Below are 17,234 nucleotides of genomic sequence, written 5' to 3'. Positions count from 1 at the left end.
TGGCGGTCAGGTGTGGGGATAACACTGAATGATCTGATGGAAAGTGTCTTCAGAAATAAGATATGGGTCTTGTTTGTAACTTGAAGTGATCGATGTAGGGATATTCTTCTAAAGACAACAAGGCGAATAACATTCCTAAAAAAGGAACGAAGGCTCAATAATCTCCTGTGATGAACTTCTTCTGAGAGTGAAATTTATCATGGTCAATTCAAGCCAGTTTCCATATTTCATACTGACTGCCTACCTGGACATGGGCTATCTGAAGTACTTATATTTTGTGATTGTTTTGATGCTGTACATTGTGATTGTGTTTGCGAATGCTTTGCTCATTGTAACTATTTGTATGAAGAGGAGCCTACATGAGCCTATGTATGTGTTTCTGTGTAGCCTGTTGGTTAATGAACTGTATGGTAGTGCTGGTCTATTTCCATTCCTCCTGCTGCAGATCACCTCAGACACTCACACCATATCTAGATCTATATGTTTCCTTCAGATCTACTGCTTGTACACATATGCCACTGTGGAGTTTAGTAACCTGGCTGTGATGTCCTATGATAGGTATCTTGCTATATGCTGTCCTCTGCATTATAAGGCTCGGCTGACCTCTTGCAAGGTGGCTCTGTTGATCGCTCTTGTATGGCTGTACTCTCTTATCAAGTTCCTAGTTTCTACTTTTCTGACTTTCCGTTTAAAACTCTGTGGGAACGTCATAGACCGGATGTACTGTCAAATCTACTATGTGACCAAACTCGCGTGTTCTGATACCACAGTAAACAATGTCTGGGGACTTTTTGCATCATTTGTGACCATTGGGGTTCCATTGATCCCCATCCTGTTCTCCTACACCAAGATCCTCAGGGTTTGCGTCGTTGGTTCTAAAGAGACCAGACAGAAAGCAGTCAGTACCTGCAGCCCCCACATCGCCTCCCTACTGATCTTCACCTTTGGGTGTGGATTTGAAATATTTCAGAGTAGATATAATATGACCGGTGTTCCCAGGATATTGCGTATTGTTTTATCGCTGTACTTTGTAACAATCCAAGGACTCTTCAACCCTATCATTTATGGACTGAGGTTATCTAAAATAAGACAGATTTGTCGAAATGTATTTTTCTGTAAGAAGATATAGATATCACTTTTTGATGTCTCCATATATATTCGATGTATAATACCTAATGTGAATCCTACATAATTGTGTAGGATAGGTCGTTCTTTACTTTTATTCTTTGCAAATAGTCGCGCATAACTTTATGTCTATGATTTCCCCTTAGAAGGTGTAGTAGGTTCAATTTAAGAGTTTTAAAGAGAATGTGATAGACAGGCAAGATGAAGAGATGCCTTGATTGTCCAAAATGGATCATTCTAAAATCGTAATGGTCTCATACAGAGGCCTTTGTGGTCAACTAGGAACAGATGTCCACTCTTTCACCCACTAAGAGCTAATGGACGGCAATGGCATTCCTTAAATAGTCACGCTCAAATTGTATCATTTGATTCTGAACTACAACAACTTTAACCATGCATTAATAAAATAAATACAATATTGTTCATGTTGTCTTATATTTGCCCTTCTTCCCCAGTAAACAAGTGGTTTCCACAGCTGTAGAGACAAGTCAAACTTACTAAAGATCCACTTCAACTACTGACCCTTCTGTGGTCACTGGTTTAGAAACACAAACCATGATGTAAGCTTGGATCTAGTTGCCCGGATCCAAAACTATTCCCTGGTTTGTTTTTAAGAACTTCAAAATCCTGATTTGCAATTTTGGAAATGGGACATAATTGCATAAACGTGTTTCATTCTTATTAATCGTCATCATCATCCTTTTATTATTAGACTCAAAGTCCATTTAAAAACATACAATACAAGAAATAGACAACACACACATAAATAAGAATAAAAACATAAGTATTATGTATTATATATTAATAAAGGTTGAACTGACCACAACACTTTTGTAAGTATTCGTCTGATCAACAAATGAATCTCTTTCAAGCTTGGTGTGTCATTTAAAATGGCTTAGTGTTTCCACTGGCTTCATTTGCAATATCTTATATAAAGGTTGAACTGAACACAAAACATTTTGAAATATTCCTCTGGTTCATGCTGCCCTAATACCATTCAAATCGCATGGTTATTCCCATGGACCTATAGTATGCTCAACACCAGGTCATGGACCTATAGTATAATCAACACCAGGTCATGGATCTATAGTATGTTCAACACCAGGTCATGGACCTATAGCATGTTCAACACCAGGTCATGGATCTATAGTATGCTCAACACCAGGTCATGGACCTATAGTATGCTCAACACCAGGTCTGAAGTATTATGAGCCTCAGCATAGGCATGGGCCTGGGGTTAGGGTTAATGTTAGGGTTAGTTGGTTAGGGTGAATAGAGTGTAGAAGAAATAATTTATTAATGAATGCCTTAGTTAACATGAACACCACTGCCTCAGTTGACATGTACACTAAGAGTATACATGAACACCATTAGTAAATTATTATTGGACCATTTGTTGATTGTTAGTGATTGCTTCTTAACTGCATAATGTTATTTGATGGTTCAATCTACAATAAGTAACAAATGTAATGCACTGAATCATACGATTTGCATAATATGTCATCAAAGATTTAGGAAACGTGCATAAATGGAAATACTGGCTTCTCTGACATCAACACTAAAGCCAGTAACTCCTCCTTTGAGTTTCTGCGCTCGGTCAGAACTCTTAGTTGTGGCCTATGTGTAATGATCCACTATTCTCAGGGTCACCCTGTGTGTATTGATCCACTATTCTCAGAGTCACCTGGGTTGCGAGATGTGATGCTTTTTAGCAGACAAACACAGTGTGCTGCAGCCATGGAAGCAAGCAAACCAACCGGATCCACTGAGATCGGATCAGATTCGACCTTACCTAAAAAGCCTCATCCTCTTTCTAATGCTCTGTGACCAATCCGTGCTGAAACACAAAAATGGAGTTGCATTAGAAAGATGGAGACAACTCAGCGCCCAGAAGAGTTTCAACATTGATGCAACATGAGCTGGTTTATAATACACAAACAATAAATGAATGAGTAATGTATATGAGCTGATAGACTTACAGTGTAGGACTCTCAAAGATGTGCTCTACTTCCCTTAGCGCCCATGGTTGGCAAATGGGAAGCTTTTTTTTTCACATTGTGCACCAATATCTTGTAGCATTGGATGATTTGGATAAAAATAAGCCTGTTGAAATTCATGTCATTTCTCAAATCAACTTTTTTTTATAATCGCTGTGTATCACTGATGATCCACTGATGAGCAATTTGCTGTAAATAGGTCAAACAACTAATCAAAAGTCAGAATTCAAAATGGGTGAAAATCTGGTCTGGGCGTAAAGGGGGTTGAACAGCTAACTGCTCTAGGCCCATGTCAACTCCTTTCCCTTGGGACTTCATGAGGAGCGTAAGCACGACAGAACAACTCCCTCACAGGGGAGCAGAAGTGTGGATCCACACCTCCAATGAGACGGACACAGGCTGAAGCTACACATCCACAGCCTTCCATGAGAGAGTTCTGGAGGACGAGAGGAGACCTCGCCCCACTGCAGATAGACGGGGTCTGTGTGGAGAGGGTCTCCTGCTTCAACTTTCTGGGGGTGCAGGTCAGTAAGGACCTCACCTGGCAAACCAACACGGCTGCGGTGGTCGGGAAGGCTCAGCAGAGGCTATATTTTCTAAGACTACTGAGAAAATGCCAGGAAGGGACACAGCTGCTGCAGACCTTCTACCACTCTGCTGTCTAAAGTGTACCGATGTTTGGCATTACGGTGTGGTACGCAAACTGCACAGCCAGAGACAGGAAAACCCTGCAGGGGGATATTAAGACAGCAGGAAAAATCATCGGCTGCCCCCTGCCCTCCATGGAGGACATTGCAACCTCCCAGGGGCTGAATAGGGCAAGAAGAATGATGAGTGACCCATCACACCCCGGAAATGGCCTCTTCCAACTCCTCCCTTCCGGTAGGACACACAGGTCCCTTGGGAGCCGGACATACAGGCTGAGGAATACCTGCTACCCCTGGGCAATTCGTCTACTAAACGCCTGACCCCCCCCCCTGGACATGTGAAATCCTCTACCGTATTTTTTTTTTTTTAAATACACATATATTTTATGTCTGCATATTTGTTGTGCCTATTGCTGTTGTTTCTGTTTGCATTTTGCTTTTTGCACTGCTTTATTTTGCACTGTGGGTGGTGAGCACCAACCCAATTTCGTTGTACAAGTGCACAATGCACAATGACAATAAAGTCTGAAATCTGAAGTCTTCACCGATCCAACAGCCAATATGCCCAGAAGCTGGTCAGAGACCTCTGTGCTTGCATTCAAATGGAAGAAACACACATTTAATTGATATTCTTTCAATAAACTTTTTCACATTTTATTGAACCGTTATACTATCAACCTTAAATCAGCAACATAGGGAGATTAAAAAGATAATCAGAATGATGAATGGCTTTGTAAAGGGGCAGGCTAGCTTATGTGCATCATATTAAGTAACGTCTGATCTAACCCTAGCCCTGAACATAACCCTGCCACCATGACTCGACTCCTATTAACCCTTATTCTACTAAACTTATCCCCGTTCAAAACCCCTAATGACCCTGAACCAGAACCCTGCCTTAACCAGAAGGCTAGGGAGTCGTGTAATGTGGCCTGTGAAGCACTTGAAGACTGAAACTGTGATTAAGGAAAATATTTCGGAAATTGACTTAACCTTATAATAAGTGTTTTAAGAGGTCACACTTACTATCGTTATGTAAGGGAACAATAAACGATAAAAGGATATCCTTGGCTTTACTTATTGCAGACAACAACATTTCTACACATCTGTCTTATTTTAGATAACCTCAGTCCATAAATGATAGGGTTAAAGAGTGGTTGGATGGTGAGAAAGTACAGTGATAAAACTATGCGCATTATCCCGGGAATGCCGCTCATATTGAATCTACTCTGAAATACTTCAAAACAACACCCAAAAGAGAAATTGATCAGGGAGGCGATGTGGGGGCTGCAGGTACTGACTGCTTTCTGTCTGGTCTCTTTAGAACCATTAAAACAAACCCTGAGGATCTTGGTGTAGGAGTACAGGATGGGGATCAATGGAACAAAAACAGTCAGAAACATTGCAAAAAGTCCATAGATATTGTTAACTGTGGTGTCAGAACACGCCAGTTTGGTCACATAGTAGTTTTGACAGTATAGCCGGTCCATAACATTCCCACAGAGTTTTAGACGGAGATTCAGACAAAGAATTATTAGGAACTCGATAAAAGAGTACAGCCATACGAGAGCGATCAACAGAGCCACCTTTTTAGAGGTCAGCCGAGCCTTATAATGCAGAGGACAGCAGATAGCAAGGTACCTATCATAGGACATCACAGCCAGGTTACAAAACTCCACAGTTGCATACGTGTAGATGCAGTAGATCTGTAGGAAACACATGGATCTAGATATGGTGTGAGTGTCTGAGGTGATCTGCAGCAGGAGGAATGGAAATAGACCAGCGCTACCGTACAGCTGATTAACCAACAGGCTACACAGAAACACATACATAGGCTCATGTAGGCTCCTCTTCATACAAATAGTTACAATGAGCAAAGCATTCGCAAACACAATTACAATGTACAGCATCAAAACAATCACAAAATATAAGTACTTCAGATAGCCCATGTCAAAGTAGGCAGTCAGTATGAAATATGGAATCTGGCTTGAATTGACCATGATAAATTTCACTCTCAGCCGACGTTTATCACAGGAGATTGGCATCCAAACACTTACCACTCCACCTCTGAGCCTAGAACATGACCATCACATCTTTAAATCTGTTTCAAATGAAAGAGGGAAGATGTAGCAGACATTGTGGCCTCTGCTTCAACCAGGACCTCCAGTCCGTCAGACTGAGCTAAGGATCTCCTCTGCTCATTTAAAGCTTCTCTCAACACCGGGAACCATGGGAGCAGGACCTCTGACATCATCAACCAGGGACCAAATGGAACCAGAGACATCTTTTACACGTACACATTGGTGCATAACTTCTTTATTAACTTCTTTATTTGTGGTTTTCAGCTGTGAAAACTACTGGTTTACTAGGAGATATGGGCAAATATAAGACAACATTAACAATATTGTATTTCTTTTATTTATGCATGGTTAAAGATGTTGTGGTTCAGATTCAATTTGTGCGTGATTTGTTAAGGAATGCCATACCCGTCCATTAGCTATAAGTGGGTGAAAGTGTGAATATCTGTTCCTAGTTGACCACAAAGCCCTCTGTATGAGACCATTACGAATTAAGACTGATCCTGGCTCATTCCTGACTCATTTCTGACCAGTCAGGGCATCTCTTTCCTGATTGGCTAGAGGAATTCTTCTTGACAATGTATGACATTATCTTTATGACTCTTAAATCAAATCCTGTTACAACTTTTGAGGAAATATCATGGACATAAAGACACATCAGAAGACACTTTCCATCAGAACATTTAGTGTGATCCCCATACCTAACCTCCATACACTTACTCCTTCCTCTCTGCGCCTAGAAAATGACCTCACATCTTCAAAACTGTTACAAATGACAGGGGGAAGATGAAGCAGACATTGTGGGCTCTTCTTCAAACAGGACCTTCAGTCCGTCAGACACCTGAGACATCTTTTACACTTACACATTGGTGCATAACTTCTTTATTAACTTCAGAGTCACAGCTATTACTTTTAAAACAGATTTTTAAACCAGCTGTAATTAACTATAAGTCTTATTCTTAATTCTTAGTTGTAATTATTATTTCATGATAAATATAGTGTTAAGGGACGGACAGGACGAGGGGACCCAAACGCTGGACACAGGGAGGCAGAGACGGAGTGAAAGGAAGTGGGATTTATTGGGACAAGGGGTAGACAACAAGCTGGTGCTAGGCAAGCGGTAGAAAGGCAGGCGAGGGTTCGGTCACGGAGTCAGTCAGGCAGGCAAGGACTCGGCGACAGGCGGGTAGTCAGGCAGGCAGGGGTTCGGCAACAGGTAGGCAGAGTGACGGACGGAGAACTAGGGAAGAGGGTTACGAGGAGAACAGGGAAAATGAACTGATCTTAGTAAATGCTAGTAGGACCGATACGAACTGGGAAGTTGTAAACGACGAACTGGCGCCGGCTGATTGGAGAACCCAGGCCGAAGTAGGGAATGGATATTGCAGATTACAGACAGGTGTGTCGGGAGAATGAGGACCAATGGCGTCAAGCGGCCAGTAAGTGGAGGTGTTTGACCGTGTAGCAGGACACGGCGTAACATATACAGAGCTTTAATGGGTTTGCCTTTCCGCCCTCATTACATAAGGTTCTTCTATCTTGATATTTGTTCGCTGGACAAGCTCAGGAATATGGGACAAAGTAAAGTCTCGTACCACTATAGTTTAGTACTTATTAACTACTTCATATGGTCCATAATAACTGCATCATGAAGTTCATAATTACTAAATAATATCCTCCAGATTCACTACTTTATTTAGCACAAAATAACTACATCATATCGATTATATTTACTAATTAAAATCCTTCGGATTCACGACATTATATAGCACATCATATAGTTTGTAATTAATAATCAATATACTTATCATAACTACTTCATATGGTACATAATAACTATATCATAGCGTTTATTGTAACTAATTAATACAGCACATATTAATTACTTAATCAGTACATAATAGCTATATAACTACAAAAATAATATATAGAATATACTTTGTGCAATCCCTTCTCCCAACATCCCAAAAGATCGTCTGCCTCACTACCTTCCTGGCTGGATTACCGCGTCCACTGGGACCTCCTCCATGCGGTCAGAAAAAGAAACAGAGAAAACGCCAATGAACGGCCAGAAAGACGCACAGCCTTCGTAGCAAGAGAACTGCAAAGGTTCAATGTCGACATTGCAGCCTTATCCGAGACCAGACTGGCGGAAGAAGGGAAACTGAGAGAAGAAAAGATATACCTTCTTTTGGAAGGGCAGGTCTGCTGGTGAACCAAGGAAACACAGGGCTGGCTTTGCCATCAAAAACAACCTGGTAAGACAACTCAATGAACTGCCCCAAGGCATCAGCGAGCGCCTTATGACAGTCCGACTAAAGCTTGAAAGCAACCGGATGGCCACTGTCGTGTGTGCATATGCTCCCACTCTGGACTCACAAGATGACATCAAAGAAGCCTTCTATGCCAGCCTAGGTAACATCTTGCCAGTCATCCCAAAAGAAGACAAAATCATCCTCCTTGGGGACTTCAGTGCCAGAGTGGATCGGGATTCTACAACATGGAGTGGCACCATGGGAAAAGAGGGGGTAGGGAATATGAACTCCATGCACCCTCGATCCAAGCCTTGGCATCTGATCGACTACGTTATTGTTCGAGCCAGGGACAGACGTGATGTGCATCTCACAAGAGCAATGACCAGTACGGATGGATGTTGGACAGACCATTGTCTCATCCGCTCTTCCATGGCCATCAGACTAATGCCCAAAAGAAGAGGGAGGAAAAAGCATTGCCGTCCCACCATAAACATCAAGGATGTTGACATTCAAGAGCTCCTCCAAGCTGCTTTATTTGATAGCCCACCACCAGCGTACCCTGACGACATCGAAGTACATTGGAACCTGCTGAAATCCACCATCCTAACCCTGGACAGGCAGTGCTGGGTCTTAAATCTAAGAGGCACCAGGACTGGTTTGATGACAATGACCAGGAAATCGAACATCTTATTTCCAAAAAACGGCACGCCTTTTGTGCATGGCAGAAGGACATCACTTGCCAAACCAAAAGGAAAGCTCACTCAACCGCTAGGGCCATTGTTCAAAGTGGTTGACAGAAGAAGCACAAGTATTCCAACATCTGGCGGACAAAGGAGACACGAGGGGTTTTTCTTCAATGCCACCAAAGCAATATACCCAGGAACCAGCGACCGGTCAAAAGGTCGAAAGCGACCGGTCGAAAGACAGAAGGAACATCTTGAAAACAGAGGAGGAGATCAAGGCACGCTGGAAGGGACACTTCAAGGATCTGTTAAACCAGAGAACAACAATTGAGGAGGAGGTCCTTAACAGTGTCCCACAATACCCAGGGAAGGAAGGCTGATCCACAGAGTCCGCTGGAGGTCTGCGATGCCGTCTCAGCGATACAACAACAAAGCCAACGGCCCTGTTGGGATTCCTGCAGAAATCCTGAAGGCCAGAGGGGCTAACCTCCATCAGCACATACATGCCCTCATTATGAAGATCTGGGACCAGGAGGTGATACCATCAGACCTTAGGGATGCACTGATTGTCATCCTTTTCAAGAAAGGTGACAAAGCAGATTGTGGCAACTACAGGGGAATCTCACTCCTATCGATCAACAGGAAGATCATCACCCGCATTCTTTTTAAGAGATTCCTCCCTCTATCAGAGGAGGTCCTCCCTGAAACACAGTGTCGCTTCCGTTCTGCCTGTGGCACAACTGATATGATCTAAACAACCAGACAGTTACACGGAAAAACAAATCACTATACATGGCCTTCATAGATCTAACAAAAGCCTTTGATTCAGTAACCGCCAGGCCGTTTGGACAATCCAATCCAAGTGTGGATGCCCAGAAAAGTATATCAGGATCCTGATATACTGCTCCATGACAACATGTCAGCAGCTGTCCTCTGCAATGGCTCTGAGACTGAACCTTTCAAGGTTGAAACTGGAGTCAAACAAGGCTGCATTATTGCCCCAACCCTTTTCACAGTCTTTATAGCAACCATCCCCCACCTCAATGGTAACAATCTACCCCCTGGCGTCCAGTTTGTCTTCAGAACAGATGCCAAACTGTTCAACCTAAACAGATTTAAAGCCAAATCAAAGCTCTCCCACTCTTCCATCATGGAGCTGCAATATGCCTATGACAATGCTACTGTGGCCCACACAGAAGAAGATCTACAGATCATATTGAATGCTTTTGCTAGGGCTTACAAGCTCCTCGGACTGACCCTGAACATCAAAGACCCCTTTCTCCATCAGCCTCCACCTTCGCACCTCCGCCAACAATAACAATTGCAAATGAATGCCTTCTGAATGTGGACCGCTTTCCATATCTGGGTAGCCACCTCTCCTAAAAAGCAGACATTGACAGTGAAATACAAAATAGAATCTACTGTGCAAGTGGAGCTTTTGCAAAGCTCTGCAAAAGGGTCTTTGAGAATCCAGATCGGCTTGCTAGGACTAATTTGTTTATATATGAAGCAGTCTCCCTCCCGCACTCCTGTATGGAGCAAAGACATGGACAATATACAGCAGGCATCTAAGATCTTTGGAGTCCTACCATCAGAGACACCTCAGAAAAATCCTGCGTGTCAGCTGGGATGAGAAGCGGACAAACATCAGCATCCTGGACGATGCAAACATACACAGCATGACCACCACTATCACAAAGCATCGGCTGCGATGGACAGGCCATGTCATATGGGTGCCCGATACTCGCCTCCCAAAGCAGATACTCTACTCCCAGCTTTCAATTGGCCACCGTGCACCTGGAGGCCAGAAAAACATCACAAGGACAACATTAGGACAAACCTCAAACTGCACTACACAGATCCACCTGGAGAAACGGCCTGAGAGGGAAGGTGCCACTTTCCCTGAGGACCAACTTCGACAGGAGGGGTTCACCACAAAACAGGCCCCCCCAATCCCTCCCCCTTGCACCCCACATCCATGCCCACACTGCAGTAGAGCATGTGGCTCCAGAATTGGCCTGATTAGTCATCTGAGGACCCACAAGAAGGATACCCCAGGATGACCATCAATCTCGACTCCCCATGATGATTATAACTACTTCATGAAGTACATATGAACTACTTTATATGGTGCATATTAACTAGCTCATATAATACATTATATCATATATATGTATATTTATATATGTATATTAACTACTTGAAATTGTATATATTTACTACTTCAGATAGAATAGTGTATTACTGATTAACGACTTTTTATAGTTGATATAGTTTATAACAACTAAATCATAGGGCAGCATAACTACTTGGTATAGTTTGTTATAACTACTTTACCCAATTCATGAAAACAACTTTAGATATAGTATAACAACTAGTTCCTAAAGTAACTAATAATTAATTCACATACTATATATCAAGTACCTTATTTTCCGCACTATAAGGCGCACCGGAGTATAAGCCGCAGAAGCTAAATTGAATGATGTGTACATAGATAAGCCGCACTGGACTATAAGCCGCGGGTGTTTTAATGTTTAATTACCATATGCAAGGTTTCGTGCACAGAGGGGATTGTCGGGAAAGAGATGGCTGCTTGAGGAAGCTCCCATTTATTAACATTTCAACAAACAAGTTGCATATTTGCATAACGTATTCAAGTGTTACCATTTAGTGCAATGGTGGCTATAGAACATATACTGTGCTGTGTAAACGGTACTGTATCACATAGCGTAACAGACACACAAACTTTTAAACTTTCAAACTTAAACGGTGCGCTCAGAGAGGTGGGGTCTGTAAACGAGGAAGAGGAGGGTTCCACAGAGAGGTGGGGGCTGTAAACGAGGAAGAGGAGGGTTCCAAAGACAGAGCCCTGGGGAACGCCTCCATTGTTTCATCCAAGAGCACATCAAGAAGAGCAACAAATGAAGTATATCTTTATAAATTAAATATTAAGAAGTCATTATTTACACCAAATTCTTTTTTCACCACTATCAGAAGTAATTATTATAATTGTTGGGAAAGTAGTTAAGTATTTAGAAAAACAAGGATCATAAAGAGCAATATTTCATCCTTGATGTTCCCCAGGCGTGAGATGTTAGTCATACTGATTTATCACAACAAGCCACCAATGTGCACGTGTAAAAGATGTAGCAGGTTCCAGTTGGTCCCTGGTTGATGTTGTCAGAGGTCCTGCTCCCATGGTTCCTGGGGCTGAGAGAAGCTTTATAGGAGCAGAGGAGAGCCTTAGCTCAGTCTGACGGACTGGAGGTCCTGGTTAAACCAGAGGCCACAATGTCTGCTACATCTTCCCTCTTTCATTTGAAACTGTTTTAAAGATGTGAGGTCATGTTCTAGGCTCAGAGAGGGAGTGGTAAGTGTATGGCAGTCAGGTGTGGGGATAACACTAAATTATTTGATGGAAAGTGTCTTCAGATGTCCAAGATGAGAGACGTCATCAGATATGAGTCTTATTTTTAGTTTGAAATAATTTATGTCGGGACATTCTTCTAAAAGACAACACGATAATATTCCTAAAACAGGAACATAGACCAATCTCCTGTGATGAACTTCTTCTGAGAGTGAAAGGTATCATGGTCAATTCAAGCCAGTTTCCATATTTCATACTGACTGCCTACCTGGACATGGGCTATCTGAAGTACTTATATTTTGTGATTGTTTTGATGCTGTACATTGTGATTGTGGTTGCAAATGCTTTTCTCATTCTAACTATTTGTATGAAGAGGAGCCTACATGAGCCTATGTATGTGTTTCTGTGTAGCCTGTTGGTTAATGAACTGTATGGTAGCGCTGGTCTATTTCCATTCCTCCTGCTGCAGATCACCTCAGACACTCACACCATATCTAGATCCATGTGTTTCCTTCAGATCTACTGCTTGTACACCTATGCATCTGTGGAGTTTTGTAACCTGGCTGTGATGTCCTATGATAGGTACCTTGCTATCTGCTGTCCTCTGCATTATAAGGCTCGGCTGACCTCTAACAAGGTGGCTCTGTTCATCGCTCTCATTTGGCTGTACTCTCTTATCAAGTTCTTAATTACTCTTTGTCTGAATCTTCGTTTAACGCTGTGTGGGAACGTCATTGACCGGCTGTACTGTCATAACTACTATGTGGTCAAACTGGCGTGTACTGAAACAAGCCTTAATAATATCTATGGGTTCATCTCCGGAACCCTGACTATCCTGGTTCCCCTCATCCCCATCCTGTTCTCCTACGCCAAGATCCTCAGGGTGTGTCTTTCCAGTTCCAAAGAGACCAGGCAGAAAGCAGTCAGAACCTGCAGCCCCCACATCGCCTCCCTGATCAACTTCACCTTCGGCTGTTGTTTTGAGACGCTGCAAAGTAGATTCGACACAACTGGTGTTCCCAATCTTCTGCGTGTATTTTTATCCTTGTACTTTCTGATCGGCCAGCCACTATTTAACCCAATTATGTACGGATTTAGGATGTCGGAAATCAGAAATGCTAAAGTGTTTTCACTCATTAAATCGTGTATGTTTAAAATGTATTAATAAATTAGGTGAATGCTTACATATCATCATGATCATTTAAAGGTTGGGTATGGAATTCGCTTTTTTGGCCATTTTTGCAAAATTACTTGAAATCCTTATAATAACCCACTTACAGCCACTGAGTTAGAAGTACTGACATGAAAATTAAACAAGTCAATCATCTGTGGAACGGGCAGGGCTCGAAAAACTCCAGCCAATGATTTCCAGAGCCACCAAGTTGCATTGGACAGTATGTACATCAATCAAACGGTCGTACTGCCCTTCCCCGCGCCCCGCGCGCGACCCCTTCGTGCAGTACTCGTGACCCAGAGCTCGTGACCCAGAGCAAGCTCCTGTTTGTTGTTATCCGGCGGTAGCTACTGGAACTAGTTAATCCACATTTGGACCTAGCAGTAGAAGACAATTCTATTCGCCATGTTGTTTAACGAAAACATACGCTAGCCCGGCTCGCTCTCGCGCATCTGTGTTCGCGCTCGTGCATGATTGCGCGTCCAGGTACTTGGAATGGGTGGAGTCAGAGTCAGCGTTGAAGGAGAGGGGGTAGGACCATTTGAGTTGTGTATTTTCAAAATCTGCTGGCGTTTCGCAAATCCCATACCCAACCTTTAAGGTTTCATGTTATTTGTACCATCTTCTTAACACAGAGATCCAACTACCAACAGCTTCTCCCAATACCGATGTCTCAGGGACCACTGTACCAAACTCAAGGATTAGTTCAGTAAGTTATAGGTCGAAGTGAACGAAGCGATGAATAGTAGTTCGCAAAGTGGTTAATAGTAGTGTTCACTGAGTGATCAGACGTAGTTCACCAAGTGGTTAGTAGTAGTTCACTAGTAATGAATGGTAGAAGTTAACAATGTGATAGCTCACTACCTGAACTGCTACTGCTGCTTCCCTTTTCCAGAGGGGAGGTTTGTGTATGGTCAGGGCACTGTTGGGTGTCATGAAGCCGCTCAAAGCACTTCATGACGATAGGGGTCAGTGCTACGGGGTGGGAGTCATTCAGGCAGGTGATGGAAGGTTTCTTGGGTAGGGGGACAATAGTCGTCTGTTTGAAGCAGGAGGGACTGCAGACTGTTTCAGGGTGAATATGGAGATGAAAACCTCCGCTAGCTGGACGGCGAAACCTCTGAAGACACGGCCATGAAGGCCGTCTGGCCCTGACGACTTCAGAGGAGTAACTGTTTATTAAACTCTCCTCAGGTCAGCCGTAGTGGGGGACAGAGTGCAGTGGGGGACAGAGTGCACCCAGGGCTAAGGGCAGAGGTCATGCTCTGAGCTTATCCCTTACCATGTTTATCTTGTTTTAGGCGCTGTCTGCAGGTTGGGAGGAGGGCCGGGGAAGGGGTTTATAGCGTCACTTAGTTGAGAGGAATAATAGTCAAGAGTCTGATCACCCCGGGTGGGAAACTTAACTAGTTAACTTAGTGATCAATAGTAGTTCAGTAAGTGATTAGTAGTACTTCACTAAGGGATCAGTAGTAGTTCACAAAGTGATCAGAAGTAGTTCACAAAGTGATCAGTACACACTTTTCCTGGTGACTACAAGTGACACACACACACACACACACACACACACACACACACACACACACACACACACACACACACACACACACACACACACACACACACACACACACACACACACACACACACACTTGATTCAACCATTTCAAACTATCAGAACAGCTGAGCTATTCCATATTTTATCTCAAATGTATTCAAGCTATTTCTTTAACTCCTACACTTTATTTGTTTACAACCATTTCACATTTTTTAAATGGTGTGCATGTTGACATTATTTACTGCATTTAGACCCTGGAACTCTTTTCCAATATATCTTCCTTGATTCAAGGCATTCAATATTTCTTTACGTCGTAAACTATGTGGCTTCACTGAAACCTATTTTCAACCTCACTTTACACTACAGCACTCAACGCATTTTCTGCAGGAAATGCATTTTCTAGTTTACTTAGTTATTTGCAGTTATTCACTCGTGGCTATTATTCATTAAAAGGTCTATCTTTACATACAGGACCTTAATAAGATCCTTCAAACATTTAAAAATGTTTTACTTTCTGAAAATTGTATCAACCAATATCTTTCTCACACAAGTCCGCCATCTCCAGCCCTGAACCTGTAGCCCGGCAGGAGCCCCCCAGGGGCCCCAACCCACTGGTTGGGAAACCATGAAATAAAACCAGACAGCTTACTGGACAACACTCGTATTATTTCTTGTCTTCGTTTTTATACTGATAAAATTGAAGGCATCAGACGCGCCATCAATATCTCCACTTCAAACAAAAATGTTGGACTACCACCCTGTTCAGGCAAAAGTAACATGGCAAGGGTGGCATCAGAGGCGCCGCATCCCATTAGGCATACCAGGCAACTGCCTGGGGCCCCGCAATTGTTTGGGGGCCCCGGGCCACGAGGGGGGCCCCCTAGAGCCAAAAAAATAAATAAAAAAATCCCCCCCCCCCGTACCTAGAATCGCCCCTGGGTGGCATGTTTTAATGTTATAGACTCTAAGGGCCCTATTTTAACGGCCTGAAACGCAAGTGGGAAGCGCAAAGCGCAAGTAGCTTTGTGGGCGGTTCTACGGCGCTATCGCTATTTTACAGGCGGATAAATGACACTTGCGTTGCGGCGCAAGTGTCAAAAGGGTTGGTCTGAAGCAGCCTAGTTACCCGTAGGTGTGGTTTGGGCGTAACGTCCAACAAACCAATGAGAGTGCCAGCTCCCATCCACTTTAAGAGCCATATGAGCGCATTTGAATCGACGAGTTGATATTTTGACAGCGGGTCTGCAGTCTCCGATGAGACAGATGCACATGAATTTCAAACTGCAAATGGCTCAGTTTATTGCCAAATAATATGGCCTAATTCACACATGGAATAAGGGGTTTTCTTCCACAACTTCAGAAATAGCCTACTGAGTCCTCAAATAAATTTCGGCAAAGAAAACGTATATGATATAGGCCTAACATATTATATGCGGTAACTGTGGTTCTATTTAATGATATACGCAATACATTATAAACATTGTTTCTTATCAGTATTGTATGCTATCCTAATATGCATGTGTCCCCGCGGTAATAGACATTGCCATTGATTGTATTATGCGTTACGTGTTTAGTTTGCGTGTGTTTAAACAGAGCACACACGCGCGCACGCATTCATTCATTCTTTTTAACACTCACTCGCGGTAAAACAATGTTTTTCACGATCAAATACTCATCAATCCTAAAAGTTATGGGCATGTAGGCCTATAAACGATGTCTGTGTCAAGAAAATATGTGTTTGCTGTACGGTGTTTGCAGATGCATTGATTTAAAAGTACAACTTATTACCGCTGCATCAGCTGTTCTTTCCCAAATAATTTACCAAGAATGTGTGGCTAGGTAGATGGGAGAAGCAAAGTGTATGCGCGAGGTGCACAAGCAATCCGTATGCATCGCATGCGCCCTTAAAATAGCATCTGAACAACGCGCCACTGACTTTAAACCAGGTATTTCCTGGTCAGTAGTGCAATGGTATTCAGAAACGGCAAAATACCGTTTGCGCCAGAACATGCCTCCTCCTTCCGCCGAACCGCCCCTTGGGGCACATGATCAATCCCTAATTTACCGGCGAGTGGCGGTGGTGGGAAAAGAATGCTCTGCACCAGTTGTAAACTAGCAACGACACATGCGCCAGTGACTAAGTCACTTGCGCCGGATGCAAGAAGGGCCCTAAGGGTGCACTAACACTAGGCCATCTGGCCGTGGCCGTTGGCCGTTTTCACACCTAACCGTGCTCAACTGGCCCCCTGTTCTCTGGCCTGCACTCACACTAGGCCATCAGGCCGTGGCCATTGGCCATCGCAACTGTGGCCTGGCCAAGGTAGGCTCTTGTATATACGTCATCACGTCGTGA

The 17,234-nt window shown here is 43.2% G+C and overlaps 3 protein-coding genes across 3 annotated transcripts; 2 read left to right on the top strand and 1 right to left on the bottom strand.

Moving 5' to 3' along the window:
* Positions 1–184: 184 nt before the first annotated feature.
* LOC130406483 (olfactory receptor 11A1-like) lies at positions 185–1,129 on the top strand. The gene has a single exon (XM_056612083.1). The coding sequence runs from the start codon at positions 200–202 to the stop codon at positions 1,127–1,129; it is 930 nt and encodes a 309-aa protein (XP_056468058.1). The 5' UTR covers positions 185–199.
* Positions 1,130–4,839: 3,710 nt separating this feature from the next.
* On the bottom strand, positions 4,840–5,781 carry LOC130406678 (olfactory receptor 11A1-like). The gene has a single exon (XM_056612363.1). It carries the CDS (start codon positions 5,764–5,766, stop codon positions 4,840–4,842), a length of 927 nt encoding a protein of 308 aa, XP_056468338.1. The 5' UTR covers positions 5,767–5,781.
* A 6,576-nt stretch (positions 5,782–12,357) lies between these two features.
* On the top strand, positions 12,358–17,234 carry LOC130406676 (olfactory receptor 1D2-like). The gene is made up of 2 exons (XM_056612360.1): positions 12,358–13,294; positions 17,155–17,234. Exons 1-2 carry the CDS (start codon positions 12,373–12,375, stop codon positions 17,232–17,234), a joined length of 1,002 nt encoding a protein of 333 aa, XP_056468335.1. The 5' UTR covers positions 12,358–12,372.

The sequence above is a fragment of the Gadus chalcogrammus genome, chromosome 16, assembly GCF_026213295.1.
Source record: "Gadus chalcogrammus isolate NIFS_2021 chromosome 16, NIFS_Gcha_1.0, whole genome shotgun sequence".
NCBI lineage: Eukaryota > Metazoa > Chordata > Actinopteri > Gadiformes > Gadidae > Gadus > Gadus chalcogrammus.
The sequence above is the reverse complement of the archived record's forward strand: the minus strand, read 5'-3'. Positions and strand labels throughout refer to the sequence as shown.